General features: G+C 37.3%; 1 protein-coding gene across 1 annotated transcript in view; it reads left to right on the forward strand.

Moving 5' to 3' along the window:
* OTOGL (otogelin like) overlaps positions 1–16816 on the forward strand; it is a 160402-nt gene that overhangs the window by 7905 nt on the left and 135681 nt on the right. The window contains exons 2-4 of the mRNA XM_042947249.1: positions 14177–14271; positions 15348–15387; positions 16591–16639. Coding sequence (XP_042803183.1) covers positions 14177–14271; positions 15348–15387; positions 16591–16639 — 184 coding nt within the window. The remainder of the gene's footprint in view (positions 1–14176; positions 14272–15347; positions 15388–16590; positions 16640–16816) is intronic.

Here is a 16816-nt window from a genome sequence, read left to right on the forward strand (position 1 = left end):
TTTAAATGTTTAGTTTAGTTTTGAGCTGGGGGCGGGGGGATGGGGCGCGGAGAGAGAGGAGGACACTGAATTTGAGAGCCAGACATGGGGCTCGAACTCACAAACTTAGATCATGACCTGAGCTGAAGTCAGACGCTTAGCTGACTGAGCCACCAAGGTGCCTCTGGAATTCATTTTTCTTAAGTGATAATCTAATATTCATAGTACTAAGCATGATTTTCCTCCCAGCTTTATTATTGAGATATAAATGATGCATAACATTGTGTAAGGTTAAGGCATAAAACGGAATGATTTAATACATGCATATATTGCAAAATCTAAGTGTGATTCTTCAATCTTCCTATTAGTTCTGTGAGATCTCTAATAATCTTCTGATAATTCCCCTTTTGCTTAAGTTGGCCAGAGTTAGTTTCTGATACTTGCAACTAAAGAGCCTTAAGTGATTCCAGCAACTACCATCTACTCAACAACAAGCAAGACCTTCTTATTAGAAATTTAAATCACCCAACAGAGTCATTGTCAGTCACCAGAAGTAACTTAAAACTGATTCATATAGGAAAAGCAAACTATGACGAAAGTGAGCTATGACAAATTTTGAATTCTAGTAAGAATAATGTGACAACACTACTGTAATAAATATTTGTTGTCTAAAAACTTTTCCCTTACATAATATTATACCTTAGAGTACTCTAAAACTATATTAAAATTTTTTTTATGTTTTATTTATTTTTTTGAGAGAGAGAGAGAGAGAGAGAGAGAGTGCTAGTGAGGGAGGGACAGAGAGAGAGGGAGACATAGAATCTGAAGCAGGAGCTCCAGGCTCTGAGCTGTCAGCACAGGGGCCAACACAGGGCTCGAACCTATGAACTTTGGGATCATGACCTGAGCTGAAGTCGGACGTTTAACCGACTGAGCCATCCAGGCGCCCTAAAACTATAGTTTAGTATAGCATCCAAGTTTATTTTATTTTTTTTGATGATAAAAAGTAATACTGAGTTATTTTGCTCAGGTTTTTTTTTTAATCTTAAAAATTTTTTAAATGAGGGGTGCCTGGTGGTTCAGCCAATTAAGCATCCAACTTTGGCTCAGGTCATGATCTCACAGTTCATGAGTTCAAGCCCCACTTCGGGCTCTGCAGGATTTTTTTCTCTCTCTCTCTCTCTCTGTCTCTGTCCCTCACTCACTATCACTTTCTGTCTCTCCAAAGAAAATTTTTTTTAATGAATAATAAACTGTTGTTTGTTTTCCTCTTAGAAGTGAGGAAAAAAATCTTCCAAACTGGTAAAGTAGTACAAGCACAAAACATAGAAATATGTGAGTCAGACTAAAATAACAGTGAAATAATAAGTCATTTAAAATTATTTTCCCCATTCAAATTCCTTCTCAAAAGCTTCTGACTTAACCCTGCTATTTAGAAAATGTGTTGCAAAAACCTCATTTTTCTTTATAATATAATGCCATTTCATGTACCCAGCAAGTAGACACTTACCCCCTTTCTGTATCTCAGAATATAATTTTTAAAAAGCAGTCCAATGTTTATAAAAGTTTCTTTAGGCTATTACAACTAATCTTGGAATAATGCAGTATGATATGATTTATGAGCTGACAAGTCTCATGTTTTAACAATGAAATCTCCTAGAAACAGTTAGGCCATTCTTATCTTAACATTTTAAGGCAGAATTTGCCGTTGAGCTCAGCTTGGCAAAGCAGGGGAAAGGAATGCTCTAAAGCCTGAAAGCGAGCATACTGGCTTTCAAAAGTGGCCAACAGAGGGCTTTTCTGTGATTGCGGCAAGTGCCTCCTTATTGGCAAATTCATAGAGCGACTGAAGAAAAATTACCTTGTCAAATACAAACTCAGGTTAAAGGGAAAGCAGTGTCCTGGATGTAAGCTAGCTTCAATAAAAAGAAAATAGCAAGGCTGGTTAGTAGAACGGAATTAATGTGATTTAATTCAACCTAATAATTGACTTGTTAATGTAACTTTTGTTTTTGAAGGTCATGATGGGTGTTAATCAGGTAGAAGGACAGGTAAAAACCCACCAGTTTTGGGATCTGCTCAAATTAGAGTTTGATATAGATGCTGCCCTATCATGGCTCTTTAACTGGGTTGGAGTAGAGTGGTGTGCTGGGACCAGCTCCTCCTGGCCCCTGAAAGCCAGTTACTAAGCTTGTAGGTTACTAAGCTTGAGTCAGTTGAGATCACATTGAACTGCAGCCCCTCTCACCTTGCTCATTGCTTATTTTCTGCCTTCTGGTCTTTCGCAGCATGTGGTAAATGCAACTGTCCCAGGCACTGCCGCAGTTCTGTCTTCCAGAATGATACAGCTTTTCAGCTTCACACCTTACGAGGCATGTCTCATTGTTGATGTAATATTATTGTTTTTCATAAATTTGGTGGGGCCTACTATTTACTAACTCTGACCTCATATGTACAATGAATAATTAGGTTCTTTTTGTTTGTTTGTTTTTACTGTAGTTGACCCTATGACCATCATCCACTGCTCTATTTGGATGGCTTAGGAGATGTCCTTCAGAATTCCAGTACCTTCCTTTGCTGGCATCTAGGTGTGGGGGTGGGGTGTGGCTCACTTCTCTTGGTCTTTGGGAGACTGGCTTTCCCAACAGTGCTTTCTGGAGCAGTGTGGGTCCCTGCAGCGAGTGGCTGGTCTGAGCTTCTCCTAGGGCTGGCCACTTCTGCTGTCACATCCCTAGTGTTTTATCCCTAGTGTTCTGCTGATGTTTGCAACTGCTGATGGAAGCTGCTATAACTTCTGCTTTGTTCTTCTGGTTATCTTCTCTGATGAGTCCAACTTCAGCTTTCACTGGTTTGAGTTTGAGGTCTGTCTCCGAGTCCCAGGCGACAAAGTCCAACCTGCAGACTTTCTGCCACCAAGGTGGTTCTTTCTGAAGGAATGGCCCTCTTGCTAGCTCTGAAATCAGACTCTCATGTGCCTGCCACAGCATTCCTATGGAGACATGTGGTCTCATCTGTCAAGTGGCATCTGAGGGCTGCCCCGGAGAGCTGAACTCAGGTCTTCCCTTTGCTTCTCCATACTTTGCTTCTACCGTTAGCATGCCCTTGGCGGCATCATCTTCTTTCCTACCTCTGATTCATTTCCTTCCGCATTCCATCTGGCTGTGGGTGATGGGCTTTGAATAAATCCTTCGTCTTCTTACCTCAGTGGGAACTCCATCACATAGAACTTTGAGATCCAGTCCTCAGTCCTGCCTCTTAATATATAAGAAGGGGGATAAAGAGTAGCAGAAATCTCCTTCCTTCTTGGAAAAGCCTGATTTTGAAATTAATTGTCTTTCTGCAGACAAAAAAATCCCATTTTGTATGTTCAAAGCTGAATATTGTGTTTTACTTTTCTCCTCTTGGTTTCCTGGATAAAATAACCTGAATCTCCAAGGCAGATGCATGCCTCATTCTAACTTGGGAGAAAGTCATACACATGAAATCACAAAAAAGAAAAACATATTATATTTGAAACAGTATCCCCATTACATGTACTTAATTTCTCTCACCCTCTGGGTTAGAAGCTTCTTGAGAGGAAGCTCTCCTACTGGTCAAGAACTGGTCTATTTTGAGCAGCCTCTTATGTTTGTATCTTCGGTAACTACTTCTTGTTGGTATCTTTCCTGTCAGCTTTTAAATAAGTACCTGCATCTCTGTAAACAAAGGAACAAGACAGTTCTCCACAGACTTCACGTCTGTTCAAACCTGCTCTTTCTCTAGAGTTTCCCATCTCCATAAGGGACACCACTGCCCACTCAAGTAATCATACCAGAAAACATCATCCTTTACATCTTGTTTCTTCTCATGCACCATGTCTGCTTAACTATGAAATTCTGTGACTCTGTTTCTAAATATGTCCTGAATTAGTTTCTTTGTTCAACTTTCACATCTTCCATCCTTGTGTGAATCACTATCATCTCATAACCATGTCTGGCTTTTTTTCTGCATTTACTTTTGTTCTCCTTGCATAAAGAGTTATCTTAAAACAAATAGATATATGTAATAGATAATATGTGCGTGTGTATATATATAAAGTACATATGTGTGTATATATTAATATATATGTGTGTGTATATAATATGCATATATGTACACACATACATACACATATATGTAAAATCCTGTTTATATTACTCCTTTGCTTCAAACTCTCCACTAGGTTCTATTCTTCTTGGGGTGAAATCCAAAATTCTGACAATGGCCCAAAGCACTTGAATGACCTCCTTTTGCTGCTCTCATGTCCCAGCCTTACACCCTTCCCTCCCTAACTCACCCTGCTCCAGCTGTACTAAGCCTGTATTTCTTCAAACCTACCTAGCTCCTTCCTTCTTAAGGCATCTGAATAAGCTGTTTTCTCTGTTTGGTAACATCTTGGTTCTCTCCTGCTAACTCCAATTCTCAATTTCAAAGTAAGCTTCTCTTAGAAGTTCCTCCTGACCTTCCTCTTTCCTACAAGACTCTCTCAAGGCATCTGGTACTTTCTTTGAGGACACACACCACAGTTTCAATTAAATACTTAATTTTATAATTACTTTTAATGTCATTGACCTCACTGGATTGTAATCTTTGAGGAAGGAGGCTATTGTATTCATTTTTTCTATTTCCTCTGCCTACACTTAGATCACCCATTAAATTAGCCTAAGAGATGATTTGTATATGTTTTATCTTTATATGTTTAATATTCATACCATCTAATGTAATGTTTCACCCCTAGTAAGTATTATGGAACTTATATGAGTAACTATTTATAATTTTTACTATCTCTTATTTTTTCCCTCTGCCTGCTTTGAGGGGTTTCTGTCTTGTCATCTATATGAAAAGGAGAGTTTTTGTGAGATATTGTATGAAGATGAAAGCAACTAAATTCAAAGAAGTAAGCCAGATGTTGTATTCTGAAATGTTGAATTCAACTTCATGTAGCATACTGCTATCAAAGAGCTTTTTTTAAAAAAATGGCCACTGGAATTTCTAACAGATCTCGATTGCCTGCGGGAGAAAGTCTGTCATATTTAACACAGAATATAAGACTTTCCACGATCTGGGTTAGGCTCCCTTCCTAACCTCATTTCCCAGCCCACACCATCCCGCCCTCTAATCCTGCCCACCAACCTCTGTGAACATACCAGAAGAGGGAGATGATCATTAACATCCTATTGCTATCACCACTAATGACATTTATTAACGATAAGTTTATATCAAACACAGCGTGAGGGCCTGTGGGGCATACAGGCTTATAGCTCTCAATCACCTATTCATCTAGTAGAAGTGATAGGCATAGTCATAAAAGATAAATAGCAATATAAATTAGTTAAATAGTAAGTGCCAAATAGTAGTGGAGAGTGGGAGTGCAATTTTCTGAGAGGCAAGCCAGTGCTCTGCTTTAGTTTTATGTTTCCACAGATAAATGTGGCTCCAGGGAAACAAGGAAAGGTAAGAAAGAGATATTTAATGGTTTGCCTTTCTCCATGAAAATATGTCCTGTGATTCATCCATTGATCTGTGTAGTCTTCCTTCTTTCTCATCTTAAAAACTGTTGGAATTGTGATCTTTATTCAGAATTCAAAGGAACAGGTGTTTGTCAATGACTGAGAGCCCTCATCTGAGTCTCCTCGAACCCTGGGCTCACTGACTTTACAAACTCAGATATGTTAGTTTGACCTGTGGGGACAATGCTTGAATTCATCCACTTGGAGGCATTTATTTGGGTCTACTGGATGTGGTTGTGCATTAAATAAGCAAAAGAGAAGAGCTTTGAAAACTCTACTCCTGCAAGGGTCTTATATCAGAGAAACACATTAATTTATTTGACTAATGAATATTTTTTAGACAATGAGGAAAGGAAGAGATTAAGATGAATCCCATGTCCTCAGAAATCCACAACGGGTGAGACAGACCATAAAGCAATATACACTGTGCTGAGAGCAATGACATGGTGTGGATGATCCATCACAGAAAAGGCTGAGCATCTTGAAGTCGGAGAAGGAGTGCACAGGAGGAGTGATGTTAAACTTAATCTAGAAGATGAGCAAAACATGAGCAAAAGTTAACTTTGCTCTACCAGAAAAGAGTGGGTAAGAGTTCTCCTCTGTCTACAGAGATGCTACAATCCTGTGCCTTCTCCCATCTGTTTTCCCAGAAGTAGTAGTCCTTGAGCATAACCTGTGAAGGAAAGTGGGCCTAGTTATTTTCCTCCTGACCTAGTGAAAGACCACCCTGAAGAGAAAGCCTTCCTGAGTGTTAGCCAGAGTGAGCCCACATCATCACCCCTAAAGTGCCCCAGATGCTGGGGCACTAAGCCTACTGAATCTTCCAAATGAGTCAGGTTGATGCTACAATAATGTTTCATATAACTAACAACCCCAAATCTCAATGGCATACCACACATTAATTTCTGGCCCATGGGAGTCAGCTCTTTGAGGATCTGTTTTAGTCTGGATTCCACATGTTTCCTCATTCTTCCTGGACTAGTGGCTACCCAGGACATATTCTTCTTCTTCAGAAGTGCAAGAAAACAGTAGCAGAAGGGGAAGAAAACAATCCAAGAAAGTAGATAGCAGAAGTGCAAGAACACAATCCAAAACTCTGAAGGTTTAAAGGTTTTGCTTAAGTTGGGCAGAGAAAGTCACATGACCAATTTAACCATCAACATGGAGGGGAAATATACTTTTTTCTACTTCAGGGAGAGGTATTGTAAAAAGCATATAAAAAAGGGAAAACATATAATTCTCCACAAGGAGAATATGAACAAGGAACTGAGAACAATAATCTAATCTATCCAACAATATTCATGCCTGCTGTTGTCCACATACTAACATAGAATTCTTAGTGTCTTCATCCCTAAGACACTCAGTGTCATAAAAGGTCTCCCAAATTTCCAATCTTGTCACAGCTTCCCTGTCATTGAAGTCACCCTGACTCCCATCAATGCAGTACTGTAATAGAAGTCTAACTTCCGGGTTCTCCTGGATCTGGCTCTTGGACAGCAGAAGAATGAGCTAGACTCAGAACAATGCTTAGTGGTAATGGGACTATTTCACAATGCCTCACCTCTGTTTTTCTTGGGGTTCTTACTCACATCTTTCATCTTCCCTCTTATCTAAAACTTTTTAAGAAGGTGTCCCTGGGAAAATTTAACCTCTTTTTGTATGTATATATCACAGTTCTCCAGTTTTTCTTAGGTCTAAGCAGATTATTTGGGGGACCTTGGAATAGTAACCCCCATCTAATTTATAGTATCCCTCAGCAGAAAGCCATTGTCCTAAGATCTACAGTCAGCAAGCTGGAGACCCAGAAGAACCTATAGTTTTGTTCTTGTCTGAATCTGAGTGAGTCTGAAGGCAGGAGAAGATGGATGTCCCAGCTTAAAGACAGTCAGGCACAGACAGGGTATTCTTCCTTGCTCATATTTTTTTCTTTTCCCTTTCCTTTCCTTTCCTTTCCTTTCCTTTCCTTTCCTTTCCTTTCCTTTCCTTTCCTATCATTTTCTCTTTTTCTTTTTCTTTTCTTTTCTTTTCGTTTCCTTTGTTTTCTTTCAGTCCTTCAGTGGATTGGGTGAGACCTATCCACATTGGGAAGAGCAATCTACTTTACTCAGTCTACCAGTTCAAATGTTAACATCATTCAGAAACGTCTTCACCAACACACTCAGAATAATATTAACCAAATATCTAGGCATCTTGTGGTCCTGTCAAGTTGACACATAAAATCAACCATCACAGTCATCCCCCTTTTTCTTAGATCCTCTATATCAGTCATGGATCATTGCATGTCAGGGAATGAAATTCTAACCAAGTTAACTCAATTAAAAACAAAGTTATTGGATTGATGTGATAATGGAAACCAGAATGTGGTGAAGTATCTTCTCCATCACGTATTTCTTTGCTTCCCTCTAAACATCTGCTCCAATCTTCATACTTCTCTTTGCAGAATAGCTTCCTTTGCTTATTTAACTAGGCATGAGACTAAAAAAGAGCTACCCTCTAATTCTGTGTGACCACAAAACTACAAGGCCCACAATCTTATGACTACATGTAACTTTTATCTATGTGATATATATTTCAATACCTGAGAAAGAGAATTAGATCAGTTGAGGGACAATTATACATTATTTTACTTAATGTCATGTGCCTATCCCTGGTGGCTAGAGAATGTGAGTGTATTAGGTTCCTATTGTTGCTATAACAAATTACCACAAATTTAGTGACTTAAAACAGAAATTTATTATCTTATAGTTCTGGAGATCAGAAGTCTGAAATGAGTTTCACTGGGTTAAAATCAAGATGTTGGCAGGACTGAATTTTTTCCGGAGGCTCTGGGGAAAATACATTCCATTGAATTTTCTAGCTTCTAGAAAATCCCCCAAAATCCTTGGTTTGTGGCTGCTTCTTCCATCTTTGAATTTCTCTTTCACTCTAATCCTTCTGACTCCCACTTTCACTGATAAGGATTCTTGTGATTACATTGGGCCCACAAGAATTTAAGTTAAGGGAATCATTGACTTAATTATATCTTTAGGTCTCTTTTGCCATCAGATAAAAATTTTTTTTAGTGTTTATTATAGAGAGATAGAGCATGAGCATGGGAGGGGGGCAACGGGGGGGGGGGGAACTGAATCTGAAGCAGGCACCAGCCTCTGAGCTGTCAGCACAGAGCCCGACGCGGGCCTCAAACTCACAAACCATGAGATCATGACCTGAGCCAAAGTCTGATGCTTAACTTACTGATCCACCCAGGTGCTCCAAGTCTCTTTTAAGGCAAAATTCACAGGTTCTGGGCATTAGGACATGGATGTTTTTGTGGGGTTATTCCACCTATCACAGTGATAGTCAAGATTTGTTGCCTCTGGGAGGAGGTTTTCTGCATAAAGAGCGTGGAAAGAGTAAGCAAATTAAATAACATCACGACTTTATTTTCCCAAACAAGGAACTGTTCACTAGTAGATAGTGAGGCTGGCTTCCAGATTCCACTTAATTTTTCTAGCCTCTACAGCTTTCCCCTCCAATGGGATCTGTCAGTGCTCCCATATTTGTAATTTACTTGCATTCCTCTTTCCTACTAGAAGGAACTAGTTTGGTATGCAATTTCCCCAAAGCTAGATTCTCTATTACAATTCAGATGCCTAATCCACTTAGACTCATGGATCAGAAAACATAGAATGTAGTGGAGGTGGGTTTCAAAATCTGTGCTTCCAATATACTCCCTAGGGGATTTTTGCACCCACCAAAGTTTGAGAACCATCACTGTATGCTAAGGTAAACGTATCTTGTTAGAAGAGAAGACCGAAGGAAACCCTCCAAGAGAAGATTTTGTTTTTACTGCAGGTTTCGCGAGATAATGATAACAATTTTGCACGTAACTCAGCAAGACTCTAATTTAGGCTGGGAGCCAGGGAATGGGGCATGTCAAGATAAGGGGGGAAACATTTCTTTTTGAGATTATCCGACCTTTGTGCAACTCTCAAATAATAATAAAGGGCTTGGTTTCTTCTAAGTTATGTTTTCATACTTATCTGTGCTATGCTGAAAACCACAGTGATGCTGTGTCTCCAAAGACAGCTTTCTGTACCAACTTTGCCAATTTAGGGAAGGAGGAAGATGATAAGCTGATGTTTGACTCTCCAGTGGCTGTTGCAGTAGTTGTCACAAATCAGGTTGTCCCGTGTCTAAGTTGGAATCTTGCTGTGATATGAAGTCATCCAACCATGACATTTAAATATTTGACTGGTTTTCTTTTATATTTTAAATAACTTGATCCAAGTATGCGATGTTTTGATATACTTTCTTTATAAACTTATATTTGTTTGTTTTGAATAACTTGGATAAAATCAGTAGAGTTGAATTAGGTAAGTGTTTACCTGTGAATCATAGATGGCTCCATATCACGTGTTTGTAATTCAACTGGGAAAGTAAGTGGTAAATATGTAAATTAGTCACTTAGAAAATAACATCATATGATTTTTGATAGTTGGTGGTTCTGTTTTTGGCAATATGGCAATTAAATGATTTAAATGTTTGCCAGGTATGAAATACTTGAATATGCTGAATAAAATCAAATAGTCATCCATTTAAGTGGTTGGATGAGCTCCCAAGAATGTAAGGCATATCACTGAAATTTCTTGGAGCAACTGACAGATACAGATGCAAAATCTTTTTTAGAGAGGCACGTTCTCAGCTTTGGAGTAGAAGATCCGCATAGAAAACACCTTCCAGACATGGACCTAAAATTCAAAATTACAAAACCCATGACGTAATTCACCCTAGGCATGAGAAGAAAATGCAACAAACAACAGGGTTATATCTTTCATCCTCCTGAAAACTTCAGATATCATTATCCCTCAGCAACTCTAAAATAAGAACATCTAAGATGATTGAAGATACAACATGAAATTGAATATCTGAGAAGCAAACTTAGTTTATGTTATTATATTTAGTGTGTTACATATTACACTATATAGTGTAAATGCACAGTGCTATAGCAGTTTAGAGAACGAAGTGCAGGAAATACTGGTATTATTTCTTAAACTTGGTATTAAAATATTGACAAGAAGAAACTGGAGTTGTAGGAATATTACTTCTTTCAAGATACCAGTTAGATATGGCAAATCAATGGCATCATAGTAACCTGAAAAGTGAATGTCCCTATAAAATATAACACATTAACTTCTGGGAGGGAGCTTTAAATTGAAATCATGACAGACACACCTATTGCTTATGACACATAATCATGTTTTTCTTCAGAAAAGCTAAGACAGATGCCATTTGTAAATTAAATTACATGAAACATCCCGGAAATTGCCAAGCAACACACCCCTGAGAGCACAAATAGAATACTGCAAAACTATCTTATAATGCAGTTAAGTTCAGGTGGTTAAAATCATGTCAAAGATATAGGATTCTTTTTGTTTGCTCAGTGATAACAAATTCCGGATAAAATCACTAAACCTGAAATGTGCTAGGTTGAGTAAAGCAAGTGAGGAATAATTGCATTTCACTGGTAGAATATGATATGATGGGAATGAAACGTTATCTACTTTAGATTTGGTCTCAATGAATGAAAAATGAGGGCTCTATAAATCACCAAAGACGTTGCTTTTTCTCAAGGATAATGAACTTCATTAAAAATACACTCCCCCTTTTTATTATTGATGTATAAGGCCAACATTTTCCCATTTTTGCCAGTTGTTTTTAATGTGGCATGTTGAGGCCAGTAGGCTGTCAGGTGTCGACTTTCTAAAGATCATATTTCATGTGGGAAAATGTGCAGTGCTCCTGTAGCAGAAAGGGAACTGTGTATTCCATGCATTATGTAGTCTCCTCAGACTTCTTATGAACTTAATATCTCTTCACGAGCTGGTAGCTGACTCACTTTGTGCCAAAGTTCCTTTGTCACAGTAGAATGAAATATAAAAGCTGTCAACTAAATTTTGACAGTAATAACTACATGTAACAACAGTCATAAATTCCTTTCTTGTGGCTCTGGGTCTAATCTTTTATCTAAACTCTCTGTTCTATTGTTGCTATTCATGGAAGTCTATTTTGCCTATTTTCACGCAGCCTACCATTTAGCGTAATGAGTTCATAATGTAGTTAGTTGAAAAAGACCTTGGGATTTGTATTGTTTTCTTTGCCACTGTTCACTCTCCTTTACTAATCTCCTAACTTCTATAATCCTGGGTGGAGGAGGAATAGAAAAAAGCATCCCTGAAACCTCTATCTACAAAAGAATAGTCACCCCGAATATTTCTGTTAGAATTTCTATTATTTTCTTTACCAGACAAAACAATTTCTAGTTTTTAAATGCACATAGTTCAAACCAGAGAAACAGTAATAAGAATGCCAGATGATATAGGCTTGGAATTTTCAACTTTAACAAGTTAAAATGGCTGTGATATTTTTGAATCGGAAGTTTAAACATACAGTATGAAATTTGAGGTGAAAAGTTCTAAGTTGTTACATTTGAATTAAGAACATAAAATATCCAAGTTTATATTAGAAATAAATACTTTTCACTTGGCTTTACACTGCTGTTTACTAACCCTTTTCTCATCAAGTTCTGGTAATGTTTAGAAAAATCTATGAGTATGATAGAAATGTTTATTTTTTTGAATCATGAAATTTAACCTTGGTTTCCTTTTCGGATTTTCCCACATGTGTGTCACTTGTGAAAAATTTTAGGTTCAAAGAAAAAAGTCAAACAATTAATAGAGAGGGAAAAAACCTAAAGTATGATTTATAGATTATTCATATTTTAGATTGACTTACATGGGAAACTAATAAGCAATAGTTTCTTGGCATGACGCCAAGAAAAACTATTTAAATTAAGGAGGGGGCTTAGTAACATATATTTGTTATGTGCAATTTCTACCCTTTCCAGAAAGAGTCAATAAGCATTCTGCATAAACGAAATTGCTGCTCTTAATTTAAAAATATTTGGAAGAAAATTATTGTTTTCTAAACAAGTTTCAAGCTTAATTTTTAAAATTCACATCTTCTTAGTATCTAGAATATTTTATAATTTTGATTGTGGTTGAGTAGATACATATTTTTGGACAAATATTTAGGGTGTAACCACAAATAGCTAAGCCTGTTTAAAATTATATTAATTCATTGTCTAATTAATTTAAGAGTAATGACCAACAACCTTTCAATAAATATTTACTAAACACATACTATACTTAAATTATTTAAACCTATCTATCAAAAATTTAAAATGGGTGTACATATGCAGGGGTGTGTGTATGTGTGTGTGTAGACAGATGCATAGGTACTTACAATTTTGATGAATTATATAATGTGTTTTCACGCTAAAAACATGAATTTATAGGCAAACATCTTCTCCTGACTCATGGAATTGACAGTCATGTAGGCAATGGAAAGGAGTTAAAATTATTTAGAACAAGAGTGAAAGATCAGTGAATTTGGGACTCAGGCAAGGAACTGTTTATATAGTAGATACTGGCATGCAGTATATTAGAATGTCAAGGATACTGCCCTGGAAACTCATTGCAGAAGAGGTGTCTGAGTACAACAAGATGTTAAGAACTAACTGCCTGTTTTTCCATCTCAAAGGTAGTTCCTGTGTAGTCAGACATTCCTTACCACTGTGTCTCCATCTGGTAAATGAGTCCGATAATAGTGGAGGTAGTGGATGGGATCTGCTATAGGGAATGTGCACCCCTTGTATAAGCATGACTTTCACTCATTCACGGGGTTTAGGTCATCTCTGTAGGGTTCATTATGAAATATTATGATGATTTGATATATGATATATGATATATTTGATATATGATTATGATTCATAATCAAATATTATGAATATTATGATTAAATATTCTCTGATGCCCACCTAGATAGTCACTTCCAGAGAAGAGTGTGCTTACTGCTGGGATAAGAAGCCCTCTTATGTTGTCTAACTGGGCACCTGTCGTAGAGGATGGCAAAATGGAGTGGGAAGGGAGGGTCTTGAGGGCTTTACTTTACTTTAGTTTCTTTGTGAAGTCAGATATTAGAATATCAGCTTTTTGTGTTATTTTCTACTTCGGTTGTAGAATGTTTAACAGAAAGATCTGTGGGCACGTGCATATGGCAACTTAAACTACATTGTAATGGGACTTGAGTTGAAAACATACGCACATCATCTTAGTTTACTTTTCACTTCTAAAGAAAACGTTACGAGAACATCTAGACATTCTAGAAACAATTGATACGATTTTATTTCACCCTTTTTTCTCAAAGGACAGGTAATTATTTATTGTGAATAAAACACACATAATAGATCAACAATTAGGAATCATGGTTATCTTCTGTGACATCAGGAGATAACAACAGGCTTTTTGTGGGTTTGATGCTGCTGTCTTGTTTAGAAGTTGTGAAAGACTAATATAGGCCAAAGAGGAGTATGATGTGCAGAAGCAGGGTAGGGTGTAACTAATACGGGCTCAGGTAAGCAGCTGCCATGCATCACTAATGAGAGACTCAGCCAAAGAGTTGCCTGCAAGCTCTAAAGCTTCAGATGCTGTATGTAGTTAGAAAGACTGGAATTTCCTTTTGAATTACGTTGTTACAAAGTTATATTTATAAGAATTTGAGCACTCGACGAATGCGCCAACTTCTAAGATGCCATCATAGTAAAGACCGACAATTTGGTTGCATTTCAGGGAGAAAGGCTCCACTGAAATGAACATTGTGAGGAAACTCAATTTAATGATACCTCGGAGTATATTCTTGCTTCATTTACTGTTGTCATTACAAGGTAAGAAGTTATATGAAATTTTTACCTGATTTTATTGTGTGTTCGTCTCTCTTGCAACTGATACGAACAGTTTTCCCTTACACTGGAAGGCACTTTGAAGTCACTGGAATGAATAGATACTAAATGACCCCCAGATCGTCTTTTTCAAAGTTCTTGGTAATGTAGATAATTTTGGGACTTTAGTTTTTATTTGTGTCTTTTCTTCAGATGTTAAAATCATGCTTTTATTATCATAAGTAACTCTACTGGAAGAAACTCTGATTCTAATTTTTTCTTTTCTAAAAGATGATTTAAAATGGTTGTCGATATAACTTAAACATTTGAAATTTTATAATAAATAAAGAGAAAAAGATTACCTAAACTTTCTTCATGCCATCAACCCAAGAATGGTGAACAGTTATTGTAAAAAGGACTTTAACATTTGGGGCTAAAAATTGATTTTCAATGATTTTTATAACAATTTTATTTATAAATTAATACGTATAGAATATTTTCATGGAGAAAGCATTTATTTACATCCACTTATTAGTTTTTAATCCTGAAAAGAGCTGTATATTTTGAAGCTTGTAGGGGAAGTGAGAGAAATTACTGAAACATAAGACTAGAGGGGTCATGGACTCAATCTTTCAGTCCTTGTAGTGACAGAAATTCCAAGGAGAAAATGTCATAGAGTATTGACAGCTGGAGGAGACTTTAAAGATGGACTTGTCCAACACCATCATTTTTTTTTTTTATGTGTTTGCTCTCTTGCTTAAACTTGGCATTTGCTAAGTGGTAGGACCAAGACTAAAATTTGGAGCTCTGACTCCAAATCTAGTGCTTCTCCCACTGTATTTATTATGTCTCTACAAATCTAGGTACACTGTTCCTTCTGTCTGGGTTACCAGTTACTTTGATGACTCACAGGGGTATTTGCTGCTCAACATCCTCTAGAAAATGCAAAATAACTCCCAGAAAAACTCAGACTAAGTTTTAGAATTTAGGTTACAATGATTTGTTTAGTAACCAGAACATATGACCTCCATATATGGATAATTTGTTCCCCATTCTTATACGTGTATATTTATCTCTGGCAGGATATATTTGTGCATCATCCATCTTGACGAAAGCATCTAAGTGAGTACTTCTTGTTCTTTCTGTCCTCTAAAACATAAGTTAATGGGAATGAACAGAGCTCAGCAGATAAATGTATCTGCTTTTGAAAAAAATAAACTAAATATTTTACAAAATAAGGGCATGAGATGTAGTTCTTTAAAATATTTCCACAAATTAAAAATTCTCAGGCATTCATCTCCCTATTTATGAAGAAAAAGTGTTTCCTTTCATTTTAATTATAAGATGAGTTTTTGGTGGGGTCCAATGATGTAGATACTAAGGAGATAATATTTTCACTTCAAAGATTTATAAAGAAGTTATGTTCAATAATCCCCCCTTTTATATTCTTATTATTAATATACATTGTTGATTATAATCATGCTATATATTAGCATAGAGTAAAACAATTTTTTTTTTTTAATTTTTTTTTCAACGTTTTTTATTTTTTATTTTTGGGACAGAGAGAGACAGAGCATGAACGGGGGAGGGGCAGAGAGAGAGGGAGACACAGAATCGGAAACAGGCTCCAGGCTCCGAGCCATCAGCCCAGAGCCTGACGCGGGGCTGGAACTCACGGACCGCGAGATCGTGACCTGGCTGAAGTCGGACGCCTAACCGACTGCGCCACCCAGGCGCCCCGAGTAAAACAATTTTTAATGATAAAAATAAAATTGTTCTAGCACTAAATAATGAAAATCACTTTTTGAAGTAAACCGATCTGCTTGATGGAAAGCAGAATTCTATTCCTCATTTGATTTTGATAAATCACAGATTGATGTGCTTATTTACACTAATGTTAATCTGTGCTTTATGACATGGAAAGGGAGAGAAGTGAATATCATGTCTGGAAAAAGTGAATGTGCTCTTGGCGAATACTTAACTCACGGGTTTTATGGTCATGTGGAGAAAATATCGTGTGTTGGTGTTACGATATTACGCTATTTTGTTTACTTCTCTATCTTCAAGTTCCTTCCTAAAATTCAGTTTACATCAGAGACCGGAGAGATTTGGGGACACTCTTGAATTTTGTAAAACGATACAGCACCGCCACCCAAATCTAACCCCTCCAAAAGGGGAGGGGGACCTTTTAAATGTTAAACCAAGAAAGACCTCTTTGATAAAGTGATGGAAATCAGGAGGAAAACATCAGCTCTCTCTTGGGAAAGGCTTGTTCAGGTTGCCTAGGGGCCTTTGACTATACAAGTTCTTTTTGTTTTCTTCCAGAAACGGGTTTAATGAAAATCGACAGAAAAGAGCTCTTTTAGCAGCACAGGTAGGTTATGCCTCAGATGGAAAGAGGCAGAGAAATAATCCATTCTGCTTCGGGACTCTGCTGTCACTTCAACAATGAGACCTTTGTGAAGGGGAAAAAAATCCTAAAAACAAGACAGGAAGGAGAAGAGGCAAAGTAACTTCTCTACTGCTTTTCTACAACCCTCAAATTCATGCT

The sequence above is a fragment of the Panthera leo genome, chromosome B4, assembly GCF_018350215.1.
Source record: "Panthera leo isolate Ple1 chromosome B4, P.leo_Ple1_pat1.1, whole genome shotgun sequence".
NCBI classification, from domain to species: Eukaryota; Metazoa; Chordata; class Mammalia; order Carnivora; family Felidae; genus Panthera; species Panthera leo.